We start from the raw sequence: 10,843 nt of genomic DNA on the forward strand, positions 1-10,843 counted from the left end.
GGTGCTGCACCGTGTCCACCTCCATAGACCCCATGGGCCCCAGTCCTGCTCAGCGTGGGGCACAGCACCCAGCCCTTGCAGCACAGCGCTGTGGTGCCCCTGGGAGCCTCCAGTGCTGCTCTGCAATGCCAGAGGCCAAACCTGGCACAGCCCTGGGCACGGGGACCATGCGCCAGGCAGGAGCACTGCCCCAGGCCCAGTGGTCTGTGCTTGCTGCTGTGCTGGGGGCTCTGCCTGTCCCCTCCCTCCCTGCTGCATCCACACTGGGATGGAGCTCGCCCCGAGCTCTGGGTGCCCTGGTTTTGCTCCCAGCTGTGAGGCCCAGGCAGGGGCTGGGTGCTGCCGTGCCTTGGCCTGACCCATTCCCACCTTTGTGAGTCTGTCTGGTGCACCTGTGGCGTGTCTGTGTCTCATTGTGCAAGGACTCCAGCGGGTGGCTGCACAGCTCGTGGCCACCAATAAACGTGTCAGAGCAGCCGAGGCATCCGCACGGAGGGGAGCGGGGAGGGCTCTGACAGCGCCGCGCCCCAGGCCTCCCCCCACGCTAGCACCACCAGCACCCCGTACAAAACAAACCACATTTACTGCACCGCTGAGAACACAGGCTCAATGTGAGCGATTCCAGAGCTCCCGGCGCTGCTGCAAGCCACATCTGCCCCACGCAGGGCAAGGCCAGCCCGGTCCCCCCCACCAGGACCCGCACTGTGGGGTCTGCCAGCAACGGGAGGGGGGCAGGCGAGCGCAAGCACAGCCCCACATGCGTCTCCGTAGCTCTTCCCCTGCATCAGACCCTGAGACCCGCAGCTCAAGCCATAGACACGACCCCAGTCCCACTGCCCTCCCCGCACCAGCTCAAACCAAAGAGCGCAGAAAGGACCCATCTGGGCCCAGAGCACGAGGACGAGCGTCCTGAGCATCCTGGGTGACAGCCAGGAGCAACCATCCCTCCCCAGGGCAGGCCCCGGGTAAGAAGCACCAGGAGGGGCACACAGCCCCTGGCACCCAGCAGCGCAGACGCCGGAGCTGCTGCTGCGGGCGAACGCAGGCAGTGGCAGCGAGGGGCCCCCCGCTACTCGGCTGGCAGGGGGGAGGCTGCGGCGGGGCCGGGGCTGCAGGGCTCAGCCCCGTACAGCGAGCTGAAGCGGGCACGGCACTGCGGCAGCAGCTGCTGGTCTGTGCCAGCCGCCAGCCCCGCCACGCAGTGCGCCCGCACGATGCCAGCCTGCCCGCCGGACAGCAGCCAGCCCTGCGAGTCCAGGTTGGGGCTGAAGCGCACCTGCGGGAGGAGAAGGGGGTCAGAAGGGACGGGGCCGAGGCACCAGGACCCCGGCCCCCAGGGGCAGCACGTGGCAGCCTCTGCTCTCCCGGAGTGCTGATGGCTCGGAGCAGCCACCTCACCTTGTGCAGGGACTCCAGCTGCAGGCGGTCGAGGCTCAGCTCTGCCTTCACCTCCTGCGAGTGCATCCTGCGCATGGGCTCCCGGCTCGAGAAGTTCTTGAAGCTGCGCTGTGAAAGGGCAGCACGGTGAGGGGCAGCACAGCACGAGGAGCTGCAGGCAGGGCTTGGCCAGGGGACTGAGCCTGCTGCAAAGGGCAGCACTGCCATGGGGCAGCACAAGCCACCCCCCCAGGGAGCGACTGGAGCAGGGAGGTCCCCCTCAGCCATGCCCTGCTCCAGGGCTGGCAGCTTGGATGCTCCCCATCCCTGGGGCCCTGGGCGTGCAGCCTTTTCCTGAAACCACTCACAAAGGGCTCCAAGGACAGCCTGGCACAGCAAGTACGGGCCCAGGCAGGCTGCAAGCCCCAGGCTCCTTCCCAGTGCTGGGGGACCCAAATTGCTGCCTTGTACCCAGCACACCCAGAGCTTCATCCTGCCCTGGGCTCGTGTCCTCAGCCCTGCTCAGGACCAGGCACAGGAGGCTGCACAGGGCTCACTGCTGGGGCTGCCCAGCCAGGCAGACCCTGCTGTGAGGCCCGTGCTCCCTGGGCACAGAGCAGAGCATCCCCTTGCTCTCTGGGGGAGCTGCTGAAGTCAGGCTGTGCTGGGTGAAGGGCTGCCGCACGGTCTGTGCCACTTCCCCATGCACTGCTGTCCCCACACACCCAGCCACAACCCAGCTGACCGGGCTCTCCCCCTGCCCCATGCCCCGAGGCCACCACCAGTCCTGCTCCTGGTCGGGAGCACTCCATCCTCTGCCCTCGTACCAGGTCCGTGTCCCGAAACCGAATGTAGGCCTTCGCCACCATCTCGCTGTAGAGCCTGGTCTTCGGCAGTGCCTGCTCACCATTCTCTGGTCCTGTGGGGCCGCAGGGCAGCAGATCAGCTTTGTAGACTGGCTGTGGGGGAGATGCAGTGGGTCTGTCCGTGCCCCTCCACAGGCACCCCTTGGGTGGCCACAGCACCAGGGACAGCACCAGGGCTGCAGGAACCTTGCCACAAGGACAGGGGACAGAGAGGGGACAGAGAGGACAGGCCTTCCCCACGCACAAGCCCGTCCCCGAATGTCCTGGTGCCTGTGCCCAGACGTAGGACCCCTGGCAAGGGCCGGGTGTCAGCATCCACCCAGCAGCCCAGCAGCACCGCCCAGCCCAGCTCGGTGCACACGCAGGCACTGCTCAGACAACGCAACGGCTGCTTACAAATCTGCGGTCCGACGAGCGCTTGACGTTGAGGGGATTGATGGCCAGGTCGGGCAGCACCGCAGCCACCAGCTCGCCGGTGATGTCTCCGGCAGCCACTGTGTTCAGCCAGTCCGAGCCAGAAATGCTCTGCAGGAGGAGACGGGGCTAGGGCACAGGACCTGCGGCAGGCCCCTGACCCCCACACGGCTCTGATGCCTCTTACCCACACAGTCCCCTTGCGAGGGGCCACAAAATAAGCCTTGAAGCCCAGGTACCCGGCGTCAATGTAGTGGATCCCACAGAGACCGTAACTGCAACAGAAAGGAAGGGATGAGGGGACAGCTCTGAGCTGCCACCCCAAAGGAGCGGGAGCCCCGCAGCCCAGGTGCAAGCCACATCCCCAGGGCTGGGAGCTATTCCCAGCCCTGCCCAAGGGCATTGTCCCCCCCTTGCTAGCCTGCCTTGTGCCCAGAGACAGATGCCCTCAGCTGCACCACCACCACGGCTGCGATGCAATGCTCCGTGAGCAGAGCTCGCCCTCACATTCCCAGGCAGGGAGGGACCAGAGGGGACCTCGCACTGGGGACAGAAAGAGGTGAGAGCAGATCCCAGCTGCAGAGCAGGCACCGTGATGGCCCCAGCACTCACGAGGCATAGCAGTTGTCCTGGGCCACGGTAACCCCGTTGTAGGGCAGCAGCCAGGCCACCTCGGTGCTGAGGAACCGCTTGATGCTGTTGATGGGCTCGTAGAGCCGCCGCAGGTCCCAGAACTTGATCTTCCTGTCATTCCCTGCCGTGACCAGGAAGTTGCTGAGAACCAGGAGAAAGGCAGCACTGAGACCCCAGAGCAGAGCTCTGCCTTGTCCCCGCTCCTGCAGCACAGCTCCCACGGGAGCAGCGCAGCCACACCTCAGCCCAGAAACCCCAGTCCAGCCTCGGTGCCTTGGAGGACCAAGTGCCACCAGCGCTGAGTCTGCTGGAACCCATCTTGGCACAGCAGACTCATTGGCAGGAGAGAGCCTGCTCCGTCAGGAAGCACTCGCTCCCAGCACCAGCTTCCCAGCCCTCACCTGTTGGCTTTGCACCACTCGATGCTCCGCACAGCATGGTCGTGGGCTAGGAAGCTCTGGAAAGGGTAGAGCTTGAGGGAGCCGTCAGGCTGGCACACACGCTGCAGCAGGGACTTGGTGAGCAGGTTCCAGATGGCCACGGTGCCTGCAGGGCGCACACAGGACAGCTGCCCCGCTTCTGCCCCAGCACAGGGGAGCGACTGGGCACAGGGCAGAGGATGCACAGCACCACACTGGGGGACCTGAGGCAGTGCGGAGCAGGAGCACGAAGCTTGCGGTGTGACTGCCTGCTGCAGGGCAAGAGCTGCGCCTTGAAGGCTCTGCCGTGGGACACAGCCTACCCTGAGCAAGAGGGGAACTCACCATCATAAAAACCAGCCGCAAGGTGGTGGTGGGGCTTGGATGGCATCCAGGAGAGGCTGAAGCATTGGCCACTTTCTGATGGGCTCCCCGCCTGGATAGAGCCCACCTGGAGCGTGGTGGTACACTGCACCTGGAGGCAAAAAGACAAGTGTAAGCCACAGCCCTGTGCTGTCACCACCTGTCCCAAGAGCCAGGGCCACGCAGGTTTGGGAGCACAGCTCTAAGCCTGCTGCCCCAAACGCACTGGGGCCAGCAAGCTCCGCAGGCTTCCTGATGCCCTCCCCAGCTCCCCACCAGCCCCAGGCAGGAGGCTCACTGGGTGTCAGCCCCAACAGGGGAGCACAGCAGCAGCAGACACTGACCTTGCAGATAACGTGCTTGGGGAGGGACCCATCTAGAAGAGAGCAGAGGAAGGTCAGGACAGCCACCGGCTGGAGCTGCTCGCAGCCTCAAATCTGGCCTGGTGCTCCCAGGTCCCTGGCCGGGGCTCCCGTCCCTGTCCTGCCCACTCCTGCACCCAGACGACGTGCGTGCACAACAAGATGCCCACAGGACCCCCGGTGCTGGTTCTGCCCGCAGGAGCATCCCTGACAGTGCTGGGCAAGGAGCCCCACCTCCAGAGGGGGCTGCCCTCTGAACGCAGCAGAGAACCAGGCACGTCTGCATCTCAGAGCGAGGCAGCCACAGGCAGAGGTGGTGCCGTGCAGATACAGGAGAGCCATGCGCCTTCTCTGGCACTGCAAGCACACCAGGGCACAGCGCAGAGAGGAGCCCCGGGCTGGGTGTGCAGTGGAAGCACTGGGGCAGGCACACGGGGGGCCCAGCAGAGCCGTGCTGAGCCGGGAGCCACAGCACACTGCAGCCTGGCAGCGATCCCGCAGCTGCAAATCCCCACCAGCACCCCGACGCGACCGCGCGGCGCAAGGACAGTCCGTGCTGCCGCAGCCTGGCTGATGCGACACGACAGGACCCAGCTGGTCCACAGGAGCTGTGCAGGCTGGGGAAGGATCCGCGCCTGCTGCTGCAAGCTCCCCACGCAGGGGCTGCGGCAACCAGCGCAAACCGTCCGGAACCAGCGGCCTGGGAGGGGGCTGGGAGAGGCAGCACCAGCAAACGGCGCAGGCGGCGGCGCCGCACGCTGCTGGGGGCTGGCAGGCACGCGCCGGTGCAGGGAGCCCATTTCCCACTGTCAGCAGCGAACGTATGGGCTGTCAGCCACGGCTGAGCGACCACGAGCAGCACGCACAGGTCATCAATCTCGCTCAGCACCCAGCAGATGAGGCTATTACAAGCACCATTAGGCAGTGCCAGACGGGAGCGCAGAGCCCCGGATCCCCGCCACGACAAACGGCCGGGTGGGAAGGCGCAGCTCTGCCCCAGCAGGACGTGCTCCCCCCACCGCCCCCCGCGGCAGGCAGGAAGGCTCAGAACACAGGGGTGCAGCCGTGCCCTGCAGTGATGCTGCTGAGTGCCCCCACAGCCCCCAGTCTGCAGCACCCGGGTGTGCTGTGACCCCCAGACAACGGCAGCCGCCCCCCCCCTCCTCTCCTCTCCCCTCCCCTCTCCCACCAGGCCCCATCCCGCAGCGCTGCCCCAATCCCCACCCCGCTCACCACCCTGCTGCCTGCATGGCTCCCCGCGGTGTCAGCGCCCCGCTCGCCCCCCAGCACGGCACACACACACCCCACACACCCTGCGCCGGGGGTGGGCAGGCCCCGGGCTCGCGCGCTGCCCCCCCGGCACGCAGCGACGAGGGGCAGGGTGCCACAGCTCTTCCTACCTTTTACCTGGGTTCTCTGGCAGCTCTGCAGGGCGCCGGGGTGCGGCAGGGCGTACAGCACCACGCTGCCGTCCGAGAAGGCCACAGCCAGGAGGCCCAGCCGGCTCATCTGAGGGTGCTGCAGAAACACGCGCGGGCCCTCAGCCTCCCATTGGCTGTTGTCAAAGGGGCGAGGGCCCCCTGTGCTATCCTGCCTGGCCAAGGCAAGGCTTTGGCAGGGACGAGGAATTCAGAGTCGCCAGGACAAAGCCAAAGTCAGCCCGAGGGCTGGCACGGCCTCTCCCACCGCACACCCACCTTCCTGGAGGTGCTGGGCGGCTCCCAGGCACCGCTGGGGCAGAACTTCATGTCCCAGACGCAGCCGTGGTCGGTAGCGACAGCGTAGGCCAGCCCAGCTTTGTCGGCAGAGCTGCAGGCATGGGTTGAACGGTGAAAAACAGCGGAGCTGGTGCCCAGCAGCTCCAGCACACAGCAGAAGAAAGCTGGCTGCCAGCACCGCCCTGCGAGGCTCAGCCTCTGGGAGAGGACGAACCGCCAACAGCAGCAGGCTGCCACCAGCCCCACCACCGGGGTACAAGGGGCCCACGCCCACCCCCCTTCCCTGCCGGGGCCATCCCCAGGCCGGACTCACCCCTCCTGCTGCAGCGTGCCCAGGCTCCAGAGCTGCAGCAGCGCCGGGCCCCTGTGGAGCCCCGCCACGCTGTGCGTCTCATCCATGCTCTTGTGACAGTACAGGCACACGTACTGGGGGGCCGCCGAGCCCTCCGGGGTCGGGCACCACTCCATCGCCCACACGGGGCCGCCCACAAAGAACGACACGTCCCGGCGCTCCTCGTGGGGCTGCAGGGAGTTGAACCTGCCGGCAGGAGGGCAGGTCAGGCTGCTGGGCAGGAGCAGCACCACCACGGGACAAGGCACGGCAGCACCCAGCCAGTGCAGAGCCCCGACACAGGGCTGGACACGGCAGGATCCCAGAGCACGCAGCGGCCGTGCAGCCCGGGGACTGGGGGACACCGTAACGCCTCCCAGCACCCCGGAGCAGCCCCTCCACCAACCTGTTCAGCCTGTACAAGGCACCGTTGTCTTCAATGCCCTCCCGCTGGATAGTGAAGAGGGGAGACTTCTCCTCCACTGGCAGGTACGGGGCAGCTTCACTGGGGAAGCAGAGGAGTGTGAGAGGACGCCTGCAGCCATCCCACCCCCCACACAGCACAGCACGCTGCTGCTGGCCTCCCTGGGGCACTCGGACTCCTTGGCCAAAGCCGAGTCCCCCAGAGCCTGTGAGAAGGTGCCATCTGCTCTACTAGGACCTGGCCCTAAGAGGGGGAGGCGGGAGCACAGTCCTTAAGGCTGATCCTCCCCTCTCCACCCCAGCCTGCTCCCCACCATGCCAGGACTACCCCAGGATGCAGCCTGATGCAGGCAGCACCTGTGCCATGCGTCCCTTCTGTGCCACGCGTCCCTTCTTGCCCCTTGCCCTCCCTGCGCCGCTGACGGTACCTTTCGGAGAGACACGTCCACTTGTGCACCAGAGGGATCCAGTCAGGGAACTCCCACCGCGAGTACTTCTGCTCCCGCCTGCAGTGGATGTAACGGGCATCACCACCCTGCTCCCCAGCAGCACCGCGGGGCTCGTGCCCTGCTCTGTCCTGGCCACGGCGCACCCCTGCCCTGCTGAGGGCCCCCAGCTCCATCCAGACCCCACACAGCCCCACGCATGGCCCCAGGCAGGGGCTGCACAGCGGTGGGGATGAGATGAGGCTGAGGTGAGCGGGTTCCCATGCTGTCCCCAGCAGGTGCCAGCAGCACACTGGTGCTCCTGATAGGAGCCCTCCGTCCTCGCACCTACGGCGACCACTACGGACACCACTGCCCGCCGCAGCCAGCCCAGCCCCCCACCCAGCCCCCCGGCCCTGCACTCACAGGCTGCAGGTGATGCTGGAGCACTTCTCCACCGGGACCATGACGGAGTTGGGGAAGCCGTTGGGAGCAAGGCCTCGGCACTGGGGCTTGGATCTCTGGGCACAAGAGCAGACTCAGCACAGGACCTGGCCAGAGGACCCCACCCGGGCCGCCCCAGCCTGCCCAAACCTTCCCGCGAGCCCCTGGGGGCCGAGCCTGCCCAAAAGGCACTGACACAGCGCACAGGCACAGGGCTTTCTCCCAGTCTCCACAGCAGCAGTCACCCAACACCGTGTCGCTCTGTGCTAAAGGCACAAAATCCTACAGGGCAGCCTCCAGGACCCTGCCTTAACCTGCCATCAGCTTCAGCAGCAGCCCGGCATCCCGCACACTCCCCCAGGAGCACAGCTCCCTGTCCCCACCCAGGCTCTCAGCTGCCTTTGCCTGCAGTTAAGCCCAAGGAGCTCACACCTGGACTCACACCGTACAGGAACCGTGCCAGTCCTGTCAGAACCCTGCTTTGGGGCTGACCTGCCTCAAACAGACAAGGTGGGTGGGCAGGGGTACGTGCACACATGACACACACCAGGCAGCAGCTCAAATGCCGTGTCATTTATGGCACGCCAAAGGTAAGAATCAGTCAAGGCAAAGACCCTGCCCTTACCCCTGCAGATGACGTCCTCGTGCTGTGCCGCCGATGCGGCTCCAGCTCTGACTCTGACACCTCGCTGAGCGCAGCATCGCTGCCTTCCTCCTCCTCGGCCTGCAGCAACACCTCCTTTGAGGGCACAAAGTCAGTGTCTTGTGCGGGATCATCGCTGTCAGTCTCCTCCTCCTTTTTCCTCCGACGCTTCTTCTGGACACGCTCAGGCTCTGGCTCTTGGGCACCCTCGTTGGGAGCTGGGGGCTGGTACGCAGATGTCAGCTCCTCCGCCAGCTCCTGGAGGTAAAGCAATGCCCTGGAACAGCGAAGGCATCGCCCAGCAGTGAACACAGGGAGCTGCACTCAGCCCTGCCAGCTCTCTAGCGCTGTCTGGGCACACAGCGTGCTCCAGCACTGCCCAGTCAGGCTGCACCAGCACCTGCCCGGATGGCACGGCCAGCACCCAGGCCCTCCCCAGCCTCCCCAGGCCCTCCGGGAGCAGCTGGGAAGGCATCCAGCATGCAGAGTGGCGCCTGGCCTGCTGCCAGCCAGAAGGTGAGGCAGCTGGAGAGCTTTCTGCGAGCTCAGCAGAGGAGCTCCTGCAGGGGCACGCTGCCACAGCAGGTGTTGGGCGCCCCTCAGCACGGGGTGAGGGGTCAGGCACCGCAGCTCCCGGCTCTGCCCCGCAGACCCAGGCGGCTCAGGGGGTGCCTGCGCTGCCCGACCGGCCTTCAGAGGCCGCGTGGAGCAGCGTGTGGCTGCCACACGGATGAGCCTCCCCCCGGCTCTGCCAGGAACCACCTCTGCGCCGCCACAGGCGGCCCCCTGCTGTCAAACGACGCGCACTCAGCCGCAGCCCTGGCTGCTGTCCACACCCCACTGCTGAGCCCCGGGACCTTCTCCTACAGCAGGAGCTGGTTCCGTGGGAAACCCGTTTGAAACCCGTTTGTTCCATAGGGAACCAGTTTGTCGCAGGATGTAGGACAAACGCTTCAGGAGCGGCACTGAGGTGCCTCAGACGAGGAGGGGCCTCACGGAGCCCTGTGCCCGCAGCCCCGAGCCTCCCCTCCCCTCCCCTCCCGTTCCCCTTCCCGTTCCCCGCCCGGCCCCGGCCCCGCTCACACTCTGGCTGCCCTCCGCTTGGGGCGCCGGCCGGGGGCGGCCTCCAGGCCCTCGGCGGCCTCGCTGCCGTCCAGCGCCTTCTGCACGCAGAGCGGCTCCGGGGCCGGGCACGGCAGGTCCCGGGACAGCTGCAGCACCAGCAGCTCCGCCTTGGACTTGCGGCCCCGCTTCCTGGGCGCGGCGGCCACGGGCCCGTTCCCCGCGCCCCTCGAGGTCTCGCCGCTGCCGTCGGGGCCGGCGTCGCTCCGGGCCTCGGCCGCGGCCGCCCCCTCCCCGCCGCCTGGCGACGGCTCCAAGGCCGGGTCCCCTGCGGAACGGCACGGCCGGGTCAGCACCGGGCCGCGGGACAGCGCCGCCGCCCCCCGGAGGGCCCCGAGCTCACCCGCGCGGCCCCGGCCGCGGCCCCGGCTCCGCCCGGCGGCCGCCGCTCCCCGTCCCGGCCGGCCCCGGCGGCTCCGGTCCCGGCAGCGCGGCCCGCGGGCGGCCCCGCCCGGCCCCGCGGCCCCGGCCCCGGCCCCGCGGGACGCCATGCGCCGAGCTCCGGGAGCGCCTCAGGCCGGCGCCTCCCGCATGGCCCCGGCCCGGGCCGCGCCGCCGCCACCCGCCCCGCGCGGCGCCGGGCCCGGAACCCGCAACATGGCGGCGGGCGGCGCGCGGCGATGGCGTCACCGGGCCGGCGGCACCGCCCGGACACGTGCGGCCCCCGACACGTGACGGGGAGCGGGGCGGGGCGGGGCGGGGCGGGGCGGGGCGGGGCGGGGCGGGGCGGGGCGCGGGGAGCTGCCCCGAGCGCAGGTCCTAGCGCCCCGGACAGGACTTGCTGAACCGTCCCCTCGTTCCTCTCCCTGAACGAGGGGGACCCCGGCCCGGGAGGGGCAGATGCGGGGGGCTGTGGGCGGCAGCGCGGCCCCTGCCGCCGATCCCGCAGCGTCTCCTCTCCCCGCAGATGACCCCGACGACCTGATCGTGCTCCGCAAGGGGCAGGCCCAGCTGGGCGGCTGGTCAGAGAACAAGTCCTTGCGCCTCCTCAACCTGGTCTACGACGTGACACCGCCCGACCTGGTGGATCTGGTCATCACAGACCTGGGCATGATCCCCTGCACCTCGGTGCCCGTCGTCCTGCGCGTCAAGAACGTGGATCAGCAGTAGGGGCGGCAGCACGGACCCTAATAAAGCAGGCCCCGTGTTAACGCTGCGTCTGACCTCTGTGGTGCGGCAGAAGCCGCGTCGCCCCGCGTCATCCCGGGCTCGGCTCGGCACTGTCCTGGGGCATGCGGTCCTTCTGCCCAGCTCAGCCTTGCCCCTCTCCTCCTCCCGCGCCAGGCTGCGGCCGGGAAGGGCC

General features: G+C 68.0%; 1 protein-coding gene across 1 annotated transcript; it reads right to left on the reverse strand.

The window, feature by feature from the left end:
- Positions 1–564: 564 nt before the first annotated feature.
- GTF3C2 (general transcription factor IIIC subunit 2) lies at positions 565–10,031 on the reverse strand (the record flags this gene model as incomplete). Its single annotated transcript, XM_084284521.1, has 18 exons — positions 565–1,276; positions 1,399–1,506; positions 2,205–2,336; positions 2,640–2,768; positions 2,845–2,932; positions 3,270–3,431; positions 3,692–3,836; positions 4,055–4,184; positions 4,417–4,448; positions 5,835–5,952; positions 6,132–6,243; positions 6,466–6,690; positions 6,890–6,988; positions 7,335–7,412; positions 7,758–7,852; positions 8,401–8,695; positions 9,502–9,808; positions 9,884–10,031. 18 exons carry the CDS (start codon positions 10,029–10,031, stop codon positions 1,070–1,072), a joined length of 2,610 nt encoding a protein of 869 aa, XP_084140647.1. The 3' UTR covers positions 565–1,069.
- Between the last annotated feature and the right edge of the window lie 812 nt (positions 10,032–10,843).

The sequence above is a fragment of the Netta rufina genome, assembly GCF_964035555.1.
Source record: "Netta rufina genome assembly, chromosome: 3".
Lineage (NCBI taxonomy): Eukaryota > Metazoa > Chordata > Aves > Anseriformes > Anatidae > Netta > Netta rufina.